Genomic DNA, 18,162 nt, shown 5'->3' with positions numbered 1-18,162 from the left:
CATTTTTTTTTTTAAATTTGTTTGTCTCTCTCCTTCTCTCTGTAGTATCTCTAGTTGCCTGTCTTCAATGTCACTGATTTTTCTATCTGGCCTGTTCTATTAGCTAAGCTTGTTATCTCATTTTTCAGTTTGTGTATTGAGTTTTTCATTTCTGTTTGGTTTCTTTTTATAGTTTCAATTTCTTGGTGAAGTACTCTTTTTGTTTTTAAGTTTTTTTTGAGCTCACTAAATTGCCTTTCAGTGTTTTGTTGTACCTTACTGAGTAGTCTTAGAACTTCAATTTTGAATTCTCTGTCATTAAGCTCCAATGTAATTGAGATTTTTTCCTGAAAAAAATTTGTGTAATTGAAATTTTTTCTGGAGATATTTCATCATCTATCTGAGCTATGTCCTTGTCTTATACATCCATATTTGATTTCTTTTTCCTTAATGCATTTGTGAGTGGTATTGTTAATAACCCTAACAAGAGATAATTAAAAAATAAAAAAAATTAAAATAGAAAAAATACAGTGAAAAAATGAAAATTCTATAAATAATGATAAGTAGAACAAAAACTACAGATAATAAAAGGCAGAAACTGAGAAAAAGAAAAAATGAAGTAAAAAACTAGCAAAATGACACAAAAAGAAGTATGAGTCTAAAATATAATAATTTGATGAAAATGACTTTCAGGTGAGAGGGGGGAAAAAGAGAGAGAAAAGAAAAAAAAGTGATAGAAGAAAGAGAGAAGGGAGGAGAGAAAAATAAGAGAAAGTGTCAGAAATGAAACCCTTGCAAAAATCAAGAATAAAAAATATAACAACTAAGGATAACGAAGTTCATAAGGGAAAAGGAGAAAGAAGAAGAAGGAGAGAAGAATAAGTGTGATAAAGCAAGAAAAGAAAAAAAGAGGAAAACAAGTATTTTTTTCCAGTTTTGAGAGGTACTTATTCCTTTTTCTGGTAGGAGGTGCTATACTACAAGGTTTGCCTATGCAAGATTCTTAGGTGTAGCTCTGCTCAGGCATTGCTGTTGTAATGATGTAGGCAGGGCCGGAGCATTGGTAGGAAGGGCTTTAGAAATGGCCCACCAGGAGTCCTCTGGGACCTTCCCCCATTCCCAACAGAGCAGGACATCAAGTGCCTGGGCACTCCTGCTTCTCCCAGGAGAGAGCAGCCTGGAGATCCAGCTGATGGGGGTCCGCCACCCACTGTTTGCACAGCAAGAGGAGCAATGTGGGTCGGGGAGGCTGGGGTGACACAGTCCAGTCCCTCCTCCAATACCACTCTAAGCACTCAAAGCACAGCTCTGGGGCTGTTCGCCACAAGCCGGTGCTGAGCTTTGGAGCGGGTGGGGCGCAAATCCCAAATCAAATGTGCCTGGAGTCATAAGGCTAAACTTTGCTGGTTGGGCAGGCAGATCAATCATGCCCCAGTGCCCCGTGGGCTGATCTCCACAAGCTATTCACAGGCAGTTCTTAGGAGCGTACCACAGGCTTTGTGGGTGCCCAGTGCCTGCAGTCACCAGTGCGGCAGATGCAGGCCTGCTCCCCATTCTTGTTCGTTGCCCATATCTCAGCTTCTTCCCCTCAGACTCTCCTTTCCCTGACTCTGGCTCCGAGACAAAGCCTGCACCAATAGTGCCTCCCTCCCTCAGGTCCGTGAGGAAAGAGAAAGACTCAGTCCTCTGGCATTTTTTTTCTTCTGTGAGCAAATTCTAGCTCTGGGCCGCCTTCTTGCAGAATCATACCTTTGTCTATCTGGTGTGTGTGTATTTCAGGTTCATCTGGGTTTTTTTTCTCTGCATATAGTTGTAGAGTTTGTTGAAATTTCAAGGGGAGGTATTGGGAGTATCTCTCATGCTACCATTTCTCTCAGAATTTGCATTCTAACCCAAATAAGTTTTTGGACAGAATAAAGATGGTATGAGACAGGAGATAAAGATGACTCCAAATTTTTTTGTCTGGGTTTATGAAGGAATAAAATTAAGACAGGGAAGTTTGTAAGTGAGTTAAGGTTTTAGGAGGGTGATCATAAATTAGTATTTTTTTCTTTCTCTATTTTTAATTAAGTGAGAGGCATGGGGGCAGAGACAAACTCTCACATGTGCCCCACTGGGGATTCATCTGGCAAGCCCGCTACTGGGCAATGCTTTTCCCATCTGAGGCTGCTGCTCCATTGCTCATCAACCAAGCTACTTTAGTGCCTGAGGAGAGGCCATGGAGCCATCCTCAGAGCCTGGGGCCAACTTGCTCAAACTGTTTGAGCCAGGCTGCAGTGGGAGGGGCGGGGGAGGAGAGAGAGAGACAGAAGGAGGAGGGGTAGAAAAGCAAATGGTTGCTTCTCTTAAACATGTTAAGTTTGAGTTTTTTTAATTAAAAATTATTTAATTTTGTTTCTTTCATACACCTTATTGTTCAAGAATCAGTCTTACATACACACCTTAAATAATGTATATTCATATACTCTGTTTACAGATTTCATAGGTAAAGTTGATCAGTTGTCCAGAGTTCTCAGTTTATAGAATCTTGTCTTCTAATCCACAGATTTCTTCTCATAAGGAACTCTAGCCCATCAGATAGTCCAACAGTTTCATTCTCATGAACACTCTAAGCCTCAATAGGACACCGACTAATCTAATGAATAGAAGAAGAAATCTATCGAGTTTTGAAATGTTTGGTGCATTGGATTGGTCTAGGATTGTGAAACCTAAACCTCCCATTGTAAACAAAAAGCTAAATGCACGTTCTTTCATAATATGTTGTCCATTTACTGTATAGACCAAGAAAATCCTACATGTTCTCTGATGCCCACATTCACTAGTCATAAAGCCAACACTTGAAAGTTTAATGATAGCATCATAAAATATTCCTCCACCGATGAGAAAGTAAGACATCACCTACAGAGCCTACACTATCATGGCAGAGGGCATGCACACCCAAAGTGGCTTCTTCATCTTCAGGTTAGGGCATTTGAGAACTAAGAATGGGACTTGGTTCAAAGTCTCCACGTTGGTGTTGGCAAGGCAAGTTTGTGCTGTTAATGAGTTCTTCAAGAGGAACTGTTCAGTAGGTAATTGGATATACAAACTTAGACTTCAGGAGAGAGGCCTGGGGTAGAGTCATTACCATATAGACTTATTTGAGACCCAAGACTGAATGAGGTTGCCAAGGGAGTGAGTATGAAAAGAGAAGAGAAGAGGACCAAGGACCAAGGGCTGAGCCCTGAGGCTTTCCAACATTAAGAGATCAGAGAGAAGACAAGTAATCAGCAAGAGACCGAGAAGGACCAAACATTGAGGTGGAAAGAAAGCCAAGTTAATAGATGTCCCAGAAACTAGTGAAGAGAGTGAATAGGAGGGAGTGATATACTGGATCAGTGCTGACATTAGTGTGGTAACATGGGAACTCAGAAAAGACCACTGGATTTAGCAGTGGAGATCTTGATAAGAACAGTTTCAGTGGAAAAATGGGTGTGAAAGCTGAAATAGAGTCGATTTGAGAGTATGAGACAAGAGGTGTTGGGAAACTCTGGTTACTAGCATGGAGGAGTGTTTCCAGGGGACATAGGATCATGCTAATAGGAATGATCCAGCAGATAAAACAGGAAAAAATGTAGGACTATTAGAGAAAAGAGGCTAGAGGGGGAAGGGGTACAATGCACAAGAGCACAGACTGGCTTTACATTGAGGCACAGAGAGTTCATCCATAATAAACATGGGAATGCAGAGTATGGGTACAGAAGCTGAGAAGTAGGTGGATGTGGTAGAAGGAATCTGGAGAAATTAGTACTGCTTAAAAATTCTTAGTGAAGTAGAAAGGAAATCAGCTGAGAGAGCGGATAGGAAGAAGATAGTGGAAGTTTACTTACAGGAATTGGAGTGAAATATTTTACTGGAGAGTGAAATGGATGAACAAAGTTTGATATATATACTAGGTATGTTAGATAGAGCTTATTACTGTATTACCAGATTTTTGTATCCTTATTAATTTAGGGTTTGTTTTATTCAATTACTGAGAAGGTTATGACAAAAAAAATCTCATGGTAACAGAGGATTTGTCGAGTGGCTTGCATGGTTCTGTCAAATTTTGCTTCACATATTTTAAAGTTATTTCATTAGTACATATAAATTTAGATTTGTATTCCCAGTGAATCAAATCTTTTGTCACATAACAAATAACTCTGGTGTTTCTATTGTACTTGGAGTCCCTTTTGCTACATCAGCTCTTTTTGGGTGGGATTTCACACTTGTACTTTAAACCTTTTTATGCCCTTATTTTTCAGGCTGTCTCTTGAAACAGTATGTAGCTAAATTTTTGTTTCAATACAGGTTTTTGGGGGTAGGTAAGAAGGTTGTGTGTGTGTGTGTGTGTGTGTGTGTGTGTTTGTGTTTGAAGGTAGAGCACTAGAGAGATGCATTCTCTTTAGAATTAGATTTGAAAGAAAAAAAGAAGAAAGGAAAAGATGTGGAAAAGAACATCAAGGACAGTGGATCGTGGGTTTTGAAATAAAAAGGGAAACAGGTTAAAATCCATGAATTAGTTGGCTAAAGGAGAGCAGATCATACGAACTAGTCATAGCCCACAAGGGTTCCAGTGGAGGTGACAAGGATACTTAGGACGTTACATGCCGTCAGGAATACCTGTGACCTGCTCATGGGGCTAAACCTTCATGGAGCAAAGAGAGAATTCCTTGCCAGTGAGTCCAGGTTAATGGTGTGGAATGGACCCATTGTGCTCTCTTTAACTTGGGGTGGGTCTCTGAGGTAAAAGCCTTAGAGTAGGTAGGCAGAGAAAATCAGAACTTTTGGATGGATTTCAGAAATACTTCATAGTGTGGGTCTTTTAATTCAGAACAAGCTCACAGATGCTGTGGCTTTCCCAGTGAAGTTATCCAATTATTAACCAAATGTGTATTGATTATACAAGCCAGGCACTGATTTGTATGGTGAGGAATCAAAACAAGCTGAGCAACAAACATTAACACACCTAGGAGGTTTGTAACTCCTCATTTTTAAGCACAATCCTTAGACTTTCTGAAGCCATCAATAATTGAGATATCTTAGTCAAATGTTTTGGAAAAAAACAGAATTTTAGGTTATTGCAATTGTCAGGGAGAAGGATGGTGATGGGGAGACCTATTGCTCTGCCTGCTACAGAGCAGCAGCAGTGGCTTTCATATGGGTGGGAATCTCAAAGGCCAGAGCTGCATGCTTACCTGTGGGGCACAACGAGGAGATGCCTTGGAGTCTTTTCTACACACAAAAGCAGTGGCTCTTAACTTGTTTGGGAATCTGATAAAGGCAGTGGATCCTCTCTCTACATCAGTGGTTTTCCTGGGATATTTGTAATATTTGGAGACATTTTTGGTAGTCATGATTGTGGGGCTGTGCTAGTAGTATGTCCTGGGTAGAGGCCAGAGATAACAGCAAATATCCTACAACAGTGGTTCCCAACCTTTTTTGGGCCACGGACTGGTTTAATGTCAGAAAATATTTTCACGGACCGGCCTTTAGGGTGGGATGGATAAATGTATCACGTGACCGAGATAAGTGTCAAGAGTGAGTCTTAGATGGATGTAACAGAGGGAATCTGGTCATTTTAAAAAAATAAAACATCATTCAAACTTAAATATAAATAAAATGGAAATAATGTAAGTTATTTATTCTTTCTCTGTGGACTGGTACCAAATGGCCCACGGACCAGTACCGGTCTGTGGCCCAGGGGTTGGGGACCACTGTCCTACAATACATCAAACAGCTCCCACAACAAAGACTTATCTAGCCCAAAATGTAAATAATGCCAGCATTGAGAACACACACACACAATTTTGAGCACAATTTCAGGGGTTCCAGGGACTTTCTGGAGCCCATCAATAGACCTACTCTGAGTCAGTTGACCTCTGGTCAAAACTCTCTGCTGGAAGGTGCTATGTATGGTTGGCCCTTGAGGAACACAGGTGTGAAACTACATTTGTTCACTTATATGCAGACTCTTTTCAATAAGTGTGTACAGTACTACAAATGTATATTTTCTTTCTTATGATTTGCTTAATCAGATTTTCTTTCCTCTAGCATACTTTATTGTATGAATATACTATATAATACATATAACATGCAAAATATGTGTTAATTGACTGTTTATGTTGTTAGTAAGCTTTTTGTCAATAGTAGTCTATAAATAGTTAACTTTTTGTGGAGTCAAAAGGTATATGCAGTTTTTCAATTGCATGGGAGTTGGTATCTCTAATCCTCGTGCTGTTCAAGGGTCAACTGTAATCTCCTAGAAGGACAAAAAATAGAATTCTCTGAGCTTTATTTCAAATAACTGAATTAAATTTTAGAACAGTATCAAAATTTGTTTAATGGTTTACATTCTTTGAAATAAAGCACACATTTTTACAAAAATTTTCCATTATTATATTCACATCAATATATATTTTAATCCAAACATGTTACAGATGTTTTTGATTTATATACATCATAATACATCAAGATGTTATTTTGTATGGGTCATTTAATGTTAGCAAAGTTGGTCAAACCTTCCTTTTAGTAAACCTCCAAAGGGTTGTTGAATTTTTAAAGGTAGGAGGTCATATTTTTCCATTAGGAAATTGACAAACGGGTTCAATCTATAGTCAAGTACACAGTCATCTCTTCCTTATTCTATCATGCTTATCCAATATGCAAGTACTTTGGGGATGACTTAAGTGATGGCCAAATGGATCTTTGTTTTATATATTGCCAATAAAGTTTAGGCTTTAAGTTTCTTTGTAATATTTGCCTCATTAAAACATTTAAAATCCCAGGAAGTGATGTGAAGTTCTTTGGTGAACAAGTATGCTAATAACTTTCATAAAAATCTCACTATTTGAGATTTATAAAACTTTCTGCCACATTCTAGGGAGTCATTAAAAAGATGATTATATCAGCCCTGCATATAAGTTAAAAGGCACATTTTATTGATCATTCAATAGTATGCTCTTATTTCAAAAATGTTTTATTAAATACATGCTATTTACTATTTATTGTATGGGATTTAAAGAGCAGACAAGTTTAAGAAAAAGCACTCCAAATCATTGAACAATCTTTAAAATTTTAATACCATCGAGCACCATAAATGTCATTCCTTGTGCTTGTACCTTTAATGTGTTTGTGTGTTTGGTTGAACATGAAGGCATATTATTTGTAGCATTTTCCCTCTGAATATGGAACTTAAAATGCTAGGAATGATAATTATGATTGCACTTAAAATTTTCACTGACTCTGTTTGAGAAGTGAAAATAGAATACTTGAGGCAATTGTTTGGGTTTTCATTCAATCATTTATTAAACAAATATTCATTTACTCTAGACTCAAAACTATGAATTTGGGGTAATAAAAAATGAATTGAAAAGGGATCATCTCCTCAGTGAATGAACCCTTTGAGTTGGGAAATAAGGTAGACCACTCATTTATTCATTTATTCAACAAATGCTTATTGAACACTTTCTATATGGTACAGTTCTAAGCCCTAAGAAGTCATCAGCAAATAAAACAGCCAGAATCTCTGCCTTTATCAAACTTACACTTAGTGAGAAAAATATTCGGAATATTAGACAAGAGAATACTATGAAGACAGCAGTTCCTAGGGAGGAATATGAGCAATACTACTAAGAACAATACTTGTTGAGCACCTACTATGTGCCAGATATTGTGATAGGCTCATTTAGTTCTCCAACATCCACTAAAGTAGATTATATTTTAATTTACAAGTGCATGAACTGAACCTTAAAGAGACAAATAGGTAGTTTATTCAGGGTCATAAGCTGTATGTATTATTCACTGAATTGAATAGAATTCTATCTGAATATCTTCAGACTAAGATGCCTGTGCCTTATTATGTAAGACTTGTGGAGTTACCAGCATTGCTTTAGGGAGTTTGATCTGGGAGTATATATAGTATAAATAGCAAAAAAAAAAAAAAAAAGATGCAAGACTATTGTAACCTTATTGCCTCCAAATGTTTTTCTTGATAAATAATGCTCTCCAAGACAGTTGTCTGATATTTATGGCACAAATACAATTTTGCCATCAGCATGTTGGCACATGAATATAATTTTAACTTTACACTTTATTTTATAATATCTTGTAGATAAGTCTTTAAGAACATTGCCATCTTGAAAATTATAAAAAAAAATGGCCCTGGCCAGTTGGCTAGTGTTAGAGCATCGACCTGGCATGTGGATGTCTCAGGTTCAATTCCTGGTCAGAGCACACAGAAGAAGCCACCATCTGCTTCTCCAGCCTTCCCCTCCCCCTTCTCTCTCTTTCTCTTTCTCTCCCCTTCCCACAGCTATGGCTCAATTGATTTGAGCATGACAGCCCTGGGTGCTGAGGATGGCTCCATTGAGCCTCAGCTTCAGGTGCTAAAAATAGCTTGGTTGTAAGCATGGCCCCAGATGGGCAGAGCATTGACCCTAGATAGGAGTTGCTGGTTGGATCCTGGCCCCAGAAATTGCTAAGATAGCATGATTTGGGTCTTGTGGGCTACAGCTTTCATCGAGGCTAGAAGAGTTGTTCAAGATAAGAAGAGTGAGAGCCATGTACGAACACCTATATTCTGCTGTGCCTGAAGATACAAAACTATAAATATTTCATTTATGGAAGCTAATGAAATCTCTATTTTGTTCAACTTAATATGAGATGAGGTTTCATTGCTAACAGTTGAGAGTCCTGACTAATAGAATGACATTCTCTTCTATCATTTACTGTGCCTTGACTATAAAATACTGACTTGGAGAGGCTCAAATTTACTGAACTCAAACAATTTAGAATGCATAGGGAAAGAAATGAAAAATACTTGAACAGCTTGGATAACTGTCTTAGTTAAGTACTTACTTCATGTTTCAGGGGAAGACATTATATCTGAAAATTCCTAAGTGATGTAGGACATGCTTGTAGAATTTTGCTTTTAAATAAAATGCTGGCGTTTGGGTTTTTGAAGCTATTTAATAAAGTTTTTCAAAGGAAATTCATCAATTCATATATATCACCAGCTTGATAGAAATAGTAGAAATTAAGTTTATGGTAAGCAGCTTAGGATGTTTAGCTCTTTTTAAAAAATTTTTATTTATTGATTTTAGAGAGAGAGGAGGGGAGAGAGAGAGAGCGAGAGAGAGAAACATCACTTTGTCGTTCTTCTTATTTATGCATTCATTGGTTGATTCCAGCATTTGGCCTGACCAGGGATCGAACCCGCAATCTTGGAATATCAGGATGATGCTCTAACCAACTGAGCTACCTGGCCAGGGCTTAGTTGTTCAGGTTTTGAATCACAGAACAACATTTTCATTCAAGGCAAAACAAATAATAATATATAATGAACTGGAAACCCTGTTGAACTACAGAAATCATGAAGCCTGCGAGGGATGAGGCTGTGATACTGTATGAATACATTGATGATACTTTGGGATGAAGCAACAGATGGAGACAGCTTTGGGAATTGAGCATCTTTGCATATAATTATTGCCTTTTAACAAGCACAGCAGTATGAGCATTGGGTAAAACCTATTAGAGAACTGTTGCTATAAGAGTGAGAAATCAGACAATATCCTAGGGTATTAATACATCTGAATGATCTCCACCAAGAAGTTTAAGAATGTTTTGATGAACTCAGAGACTATGACTTTGTAAATGAGAGTGGAATGCCACCGATGAAACATTCTTTATTTTCCTGGAAAAAGAACAGAAGTTCCCTCCATTTATTACCTGTAGTTAAGTAGTTGGCAATATTTTCTCATCAATTACAATTTAATTTTCTCTCATCAGTTGCAATTTAATTTTCTCTCATCAATTCCATCCTCAAACTATGCTGCACATCAATGACAAATTATTCTTAAAATAATTATGATAGCTATTGGTGTCCTATACTTTACCTTAAAATATTCCCTTCCCTAAGTTTAAATTCAATTGAACCATTAGGAACTTTTTTCTGAGAACTGCTTGTCCATCATATTTATTTCATATTTTAATTTATAGAGTATCTATTTTTGCCACTTAATTCCTTAATTTAATTAGGCCTTATAATTACTCTCCTGATGTCTCAGAGTTTGAGCTACATTTACAGAGTTTCTGGTAGTGGCGTTTTACAATAAAATTGACGTCTGTATCTACTTCTAGCCAGAAAATTCTGGACCTGAGTTTATTAATTGTCTGTAGTGGATTTTAAATTATTTTTAAGTTTTATTGAGGTATAATTGACATGGTAAACTACTAAAATGGTAAGTTCTAACATATTATATACTCACAAAAACATAACACAATCAAAATAATTAAAATATCTATCCCCCTCAGAGATTCCTCATGTACATCTTCAATCCTTTCTTTCAGTCTCTCACCATTATCTTGTAACCCCATTACTAGACAGCTACTGTTTTGCTTTCCTTTAAGTTGCATTTCCTTTAATTTCCATATCCCAGAACTATAGATAACTGAAATTATACAATATGTATGGACTCTTCTGTCTGACTTCATTTACTCATAACAATTATTTTAATATTCATGCATGTTGCAGCAGATCAATAGTTTATTCCCTTATATTATATTGTTAAATAACATTCAACTGTATGGATATACAGCAGTTTTTTATTCATTCATTAGCTGTAGACATTTGGGACTTTTAGTTTGGGGCCATGATACATAAAGATGCTAAAACATTTTTGTACAAGTGTTGATATGGATATATAATTTTTCTTGAGTAAGTACTTAGGGCAGAACGGTGGGATAACAAGACCTTCCTTAACATTATTCTGGAGGTTTCAGCTTACTCAACATGGCAAGAAAAATAAATAAAAGGCATTTAGACCAGAAAGGAAAAAGTAAAGCTGTTTTTATCCATGAAAGGCTTCACTTATAGAAAAAACTTAATTGAATATACAAAAATCTATTACAATTAATAAATTAGGTTAGCAAGGTTTCAGAATATAAGATCAACATACAAAAATAACTGCATTTGTATATACTAATATCAAAGAAGCAGAAATTGAAGTTTTAAATCATAACATTTACAATAGTATCAAAGATTACTATATTTCTAGAGATTAAAATGAGTCTAGTACCAATTCCAATGTGATAGTGGTGGTGGTAGGGGGATGTTTCCCACACCATCAAGCAATTCTCAGAACACCTGCTAGGTGTCTTACAATTCAACTCAATCCTGACACTATCTACTCATCAGATCCCACAGGTTAAGGGCTCAGTCCTATAAGTCCACAACCATTTTAGACATCAGTTGCAAGTAAGTACAGCCGACAACCTGCCTTCTGATTGACTGGTTATAGCTTAGAGGTTTCGGCAACCACCTTCTCAGATTTTATTACCGTATTTCCCCATGTATAAGACATACTCTTTTCCAAAATATTTGGGGTCTAAAAACTGGTTGCAGCATTTAAAATGCCATTGACGGAACTGAGGATGAAGCAATATATGAAGACAGTGATTTGTCATCAGACACGGATGAGGTCAAGCTAATGGATGGGAGTTTTGACAGTGATGAGGAGTTGTATGAATTTTATGATGAATAAAACTTGAGTTCGATAACTTTATGTAATACATTTTTTTTTCAAATTTTGAGCCCCCAAATTAAGATGCATCTTATACATGGGAGCATCTTATACAAGGGGAAATATGGTAAATGGCTAGAGCAGTTCATAGAACTCAGAGAAACATTTTACTTACTAGATCACCACTTTTTTATAATTCAGGAACAGCCAGATGGAAGAAATGCATATGGTAAAGCATGAGGAAAGGTTGTGGAATTTCCATGTTCTCTTCCAGTAGTACCCTCTCCCCAAATCTCCAGGTATTCATCAACATGGAAGATCTCTGAACTATCCTTTGGGATCATTATGGAGACTTTACTACACAGACATGATTGATTAAATTATTGGCCATTGGCCATTGATTCTACCTCTAGTCACTCTACCTCTTTGGAGGTTAGGGGGTAGGGAAGAAAGTTCTAATTTTTTAATTGCATGGTTGATTTTTCTGGAAACAAGCCCCCATCCCTAAGTGCTTCCCAAAAATCACCTTCTAAGGTATTTTTCCCCGCCGAGAAGGAAGAAAGGGGGCCGGAGCCACAAAGTGTGGAATAACAAAAGGCTTTATTGAGTACAGAGCACATCTCGCCTGGCGAGGTTCCCTGGCCCTGAGGAAAGATGGAGGCCAAGGACGTCGCTCATGGAGAGACCGCATGGGCAAATTTAAAGGGGTCCTCTAGGGAAGTTGGGCTAATATGACGTAGCGAAATCTCACTGGCTGACAGTCAGTCGCTTTTTTCCCAAGGACTCCTAGGAAGTTTCTTTTGGCGCGCTTGGTTGTGGGTGGTCCTAGCCAAAGTTCCCGGGCCTGGGTTCCCCACATGACCATCCCCCATTATCCACCGACCTTATACACCTTATTAACATAAACTTAGGCTTAGTTTAAAGGGGTTTGTTATGACTATCAAGAGTCTTAATATTCTTATCACATAGTAAACTCCAAAGATTTTAGGAGCCTTGTACTAGGAACCAGGACAAAGGCCAAATATATATTTCTTATTATAAGTCACATCACAAGGATAAATAATAATAATATGCAAATGACTTGTACACTACACTGTAAAATATTTCTGAGAGAAATTAAATAAGACCTTAGCAAGTGGAAAGTCAGAAGATGTAAATTTGACTTATATTGATTTTTAGAGTCAATGCAGTCTCTATCAAAATTCCAGAAGACTTTTTATGCAGAAATTGAAAAATGAGGTCTAAAATTTATATAGGAATGCAAAGAACCTAAAATAGCAAAAACAGTTCAGAAATAAAAGGCCAAAGTTTGGAGACAAAACGTAGCTAATTTCAAGACTTAAAAAACTAGAGTAATTAGAAATGTGAAATTGGTGTCAAGATAGAAAAGCAGACCAATGGAAAATAATACAAAGTCCAGAAATAGACTCACATATATGTACAACTTATATTTTACAAATATGTGCAAAGGCATCTCTCCAACAAACTGTGCTTGAATGATTGGATAAATACATGCAAAAGAATTCGCTTTTATCCATCCATCTCATGTATAACATAAAATAATAAGGGGATCATAGCCCTCAATATTAAACCTAAAAATATAAGGAGATGATGTCATCAAGATGGCAGCATATCGGCCCTGGCCAGTTGGCTCAGTGGTAGAGTGTCGGCCTGGCGTGCAGAAATCACGGGTTCGATTCCCGGCCAGGGCACACAGGAGAAGCGCCCATTTGCTTCTCCACCCCTCCCCCTCTCCTTCCTCTCTGTCTCTCTCTTCCCCTCCCTCAGCCAAAGCTCCATTGGAGCAAAGTTGGCCCGGGTGCTGAGGATGGCTCCATGGCCACCACCTCAGGCACTAGAATGGCTCCCATTGCAACAGAACACTCCAGATGGGCAGAGCATCGCCCCCTGGTGGGCATACTGGGTGGATCCCGGTCGGATGCATGTTGGAGTCTGTCTGACTGCCTCCCTGTTTCCAACTTTAGAAAAATACAAAATAATAATAATAATAATAAATAAAACATTGTTCAGACTTATATATATATATATATAAAAGATGGCAACATAGGTCATTCCTGACTTTAGTCCCACTTGCAAGATAAACTAACAACTATGCATAGCAAGGTATCATTGTGAAAATTTCAGAACTTGATGTGAGGTTGACATACACTTCTGGACAACTGAGAATAAGAAGGACCATGTTAGAAGAATAAGAAGGACTGTTACATCTTCACAACATTGCTCCTCCTCCTGGAAGGCACAGTGTCACACTGAGAGGGATCCTTTGGACCTACAGTTTCTCCAGTGGAAAAAAGAGACCTCAAGGTGGAAACCCGGTTTCTCCAGTATGTGGGAAAATTGGGACTCATCCCAAGGGTTTCACTGGGAAATTCTGTGGAGCTCAACCACTGTAAAATGATCTGTTAGAGGTAGAGAAAGGAGAGTGCTAACAGCCACCAGTGCTCCTCCTAGCAGACTGCATTCCTCCTTGCCCAAACAGAGATACCAGGCAGGAAGCTCAGCTGGCAATTCTGCCTGAATAGCATCTCCAGCCAAGGGGCCATACTGGCTGTGGAGTTCATTTTATGGCCCTGTTAGAGCATGGGAGCAAACTCCCAGTCCTGTACACTGAAAACTTTAAGAATTTGATTTAAAAAATAAAGACATAAATAAATGGGAAGATATTTTATGTTCATAGATCAGAAGAGTTATTATTGTTTAAAATGACCATGCTACCCAAAGCCATCTATAGATTTAATGCATCCATATACAAATTCCAATGGCATTTTTTTTTATAGAAAATTGATACAATAATCCTAAAATTTGCATGGATCACAAATGACTCTATATAGCCAAAGCAATCTTGAGAAAGAAGATTAAAGCTGATGACATCATGCTTCCTGATTTCAAACTATACTACAAAGCTATAGCATCAAAACAGTATAGTACCAGTATAAAAACAAATACATAGACTAATGAAACAGAATTGAGAATCCAGAAATAAACTTAAGTATATAATGTCATCTAATATTTGACAAAGCAACAAAGATACCCAGTGGGAAAAAAGTAGTCTTTTCAATAAATGATATTGGGAAAACTGGATATTCATATACAAAAAATAATAAAATTGCACCATATTTTACACAAATCATAAAAATTAGCTCAAAATGGATTAAAGGCTTAAACATAATACATGAAATTACAAAACTCTTAGAAGAAAATAGATGGCAAGCTCCTTGACTTACAAATGGCCAATAGGTGCATGAGAAGGGGCTCAATATCACTAATTCTCATGGAAATGCAAATCAAAACTACAATCAAATATAACCTCACCTATTTGAATGGATATTATCAAAAAGACAGGTAATGCTAGAAATGATGTGAAGAAAAGAGGACCTGTGAGTACTGTTTGTGGGAATGAAAATTGGTACAGCCACTATGAAAAACAGTATGAAATTTCCTCAAAAAGCTAAAAATAGAATTACCGTATAATACAGCAATTGTATTTCTGGGTATACAGTGTATCTGAGGGAAATGAAATCACTGTCTCAAAGATATATCTGCAGCCTCATATTCATTGTAGCATTAGTTACAATGTCCAAGACAGAAACAAACTAGGTGTTCATTACAGATGAATATAACCACAGGATTATTCAACCACAAGAAAGAAGGAAATTCTGACATTTTCAACAAGAGGGAACCTTGAATCATTTTGCTAAATAAAACAAGTCAAAGACAAATACTTTACAGTCTCACTTATGTGTGCAATCTAAAATAAAATTGAACTCATAGAAACATAGTAGATTCATAATTGCCAGGGGTGGGGGTTGAGGGAGTGGGGAAATGGTTGAAGGTGATCAAAGGGTACAAACTGCCAGTTATGAATTCTGGAGATATAATAGACACCATGGTAACTGTAACGTCGGTGGATAGAGGGATAGTCATGTGGAGAACTCAGACCCGCCCACTTTGGCTAGGACCTCCCACAATCAAGCCCGCCAAAGGAAGCTTCCCAGGAACCATTTGGAAAGAAGCCATCCTCTGCCAGCCAGTGAAATTTTACCACGTCATAGTAGCTCCACTTCCGTAGAGGGACCCTTTAAATATCTCCCACGCGGTTTAATCTTTGCAACTTCCTGACCTCCATCTCTCCTCCATCTTTCTTTCCTCGGGGCCAGGGAACCTTGCCGGGCGGAGTGTGCGCTCTGTACTCAATAAAGCCGTTTATTATTCCACACTTTGCGGCTCCGGCCCTCTTCCTTCCTTCTCGGCGGGGAAAAATACCTTACAGTAACTATAGTTAACAATTCTGAATTGTATATTTGAAAGTTTCTAAGAAAGAAAATCTTAAAAGTTTTCATCACCCACACAAGTTAACTATGTGACATGACGAATGTGTTAACTACCCTTATTGTGGTGATAATTTTGCAATACTGTATATGTATATGAATATCAAATCATCATGTTGTATACATTAATTAAACTTACAAAATGTTATATGTCAATTATATCTCAATAAAGCTGGAAAAATACCTAAAACTATGAAACATCTAGAAGAAAGCAAAGGAGAAAATTATATGTTACTTTGGGTTAGGTAAAGCTTTCATAAATATATCAAAAGCACAATTCATTAAAGATTCAGAAATTAGAATCCATCAAAATAAAATTTTAGTTCTTCGACAGACACTATTAAGAGAATGAAAGAAGACATAGACTGGGAGAAAATAATTGCAAAGTCACATATCTGATGAAAAAGACTTGTATCTAGAATATCTAAAGAACCTCTAAGCCTTAAAACACAAATAATCCAATATTTTAAAGATGAAAAGATTTGAACCGATGTTTATCCAAGGAAGATACATGGGTGGGAAATAAGCATGTACTGTGTAAAAACTGCTGAACATCATTAGTCATTAAGGAAATTAAAATCACAATGAAATACCACAAAATATACACCTTCCTTATGACCCAGCCATTAGGTATTTACCCAGAGAAATGAAAGTCAGTGTCTATGCAAAGACTTGGAAATGCACATTTGTAGCAGCTTATTTATAATAGCCTCAAACAGGAAACAACTAAAATGCTCACCAATAGATGAATAAACTAATTGAGTTACATCCATTCAATGAAATACTACTCAGCTGTGAGAGACTGCAAGCGGGCAAAGCCCTTGCAGTTTAAGGCTTAGCCAAAGGTTAAGTTCTTTCCCCACACCTCCATATTGGCTATGAGTCTGAGTATTTGTACTTGTTCCATACCCCCACCTGACTTGCTTGATAGATTAAGTTGCTAGAGGCAATTTACAAGCCCTTCCTCTCACCCTTGTTTGTTCTGATGTTGGTTGATTTCAGATATGCATGGTGGGGGGATTCCTGTTTATGCCTCAAATGGATTCCCATTTATGCCTCAGATGTGTGACTTTGCATCGAAGACTTCCTATTTGTATATGGCTCTGTACTATATAATAAAGCAGAGTGGGAGCTTTGCTCCTCTCTTGCAAGCTATCTTGGCATTGCAGAGGCCTCCCGATTTCATCCTTTTTCTCTGTGAGTTTATTTCTTCATTCTGCACTGTTCTCACTCAGGACCTGGACAATTACTAACTGTGCTGGTCCACGGCACTCAACAATGGTGAGGAATGAACTATTGATTTTCTACCACATGGATGAATATTAAAATAATTATGCAAAGTATAAGAAACATCTCCCCCAAAGTATATATTATGTGATTTCATTTATATAAAACATAATGTTTAGTGGCAGGAGCACAACATGATTATTTGGACATTGAAGCAGGGAGGGGTGGACAGAATGGGTTATAACCTGTGTAAGGATGGATATTTTTACTATTGATTGTATTGATATATATCTCAAAACTTACCAAGTTGTTATCAAAATTGTGCTGCCTCGTATCCTGTATCCATAAGTCTTGGTCTGTAGCTACTAGGACTGTTTTCCCTAATCCCTTACTTCTTTCTAAATATACTAATATATTAAACACCGATCAGACAAGTAACAAGAGCATATCTCTGTATTCTTTGTGAATGTGAAGAGCCTAACACATATGTCTTTAATAAAATACAGGAGGTGTATTAGTCAGGCGAAGTTGGTTGTGCTGTGATAACTAATGTACAACTCCCAAACCTCAGTGGACTGAAACTATGGGGTTTATTTCTTATGCCATGCCCATCATGGCTAATTTGAGAGTTCTGATCTGCAGTGTTCTCTCTTCAGGACTTAGGCCTGTGATGGCGAATCTATGACACGCGTGTCAGCACTGACACATGTAGCCATTTTCAATGACATGCGGCCGCATACCAGAGAAGTATGGGGCCGCATGCCGAGAAGGACGTTTCATCCTCGGCTCCTGCACGGCCAGGTGCTGTAGCCGAGGACAAAACATTTGCTGTAGTGTAGACACTCTGTGCCGGAGGTCTGTCGGCCAAAACAACAGAACTCTGGCACAGAGCGTCTAGTTCTGGGACTTCCAGTTAGGCCGTTAGGGCACCTTTGACCTCACTTTTGGCTGGTGTAGCAGGGAGCAGCGGAATGCGGGGGCGGGGGGAGATGACGACAGGGACACGACACGCATCTCTGGGGGCCCTGTGATCGCCATTACCAGCAACCACATAACCACAGCAACCA

The 18,162-nt window shown here is 37.9% G+C and overlaps 1 protein-coding gene across 1 annotated transcript; it reads right to left on the bottom strand.

The window, feature by feature from the left end:
• Positions 1 to 2,544: 2,544 nt before the first annotated feature.
• On the bottom strand, positions 2,545 to 17,856 carry LOC136391591 (oligosaccharyltransferase complex subunit OSTC-like). The gene is given in 2 exon segments (XM_066363354.1): positions 2,545 to 3,039; positions 17,836 to 17,856. Coding segments are annotated over 2 exon segments (516 nt in total).
• Positions 17,857 to 18,162: the final 306 nt, after the last annotated feature.

The sequence above is a fragment of the Saccopteryx leptura genome, chromosome 2, assembly GCF_036850995.1.
Source record: "Saccopteryx leptura isolate mSacLep1 chromosome 2, mSacLep1_pri_phased_curated, whole genome shotgun sequence".
Lineage (NCBI taxonomy): Eukaryota > Metazoa > Chordata > Mammalia > Chiroptera > Emballonuridae > Saccopteryx > Saccopteryx leptura.
This window is presented reverse-complemented; position numbering and strand designations above follow the sequence as displayed.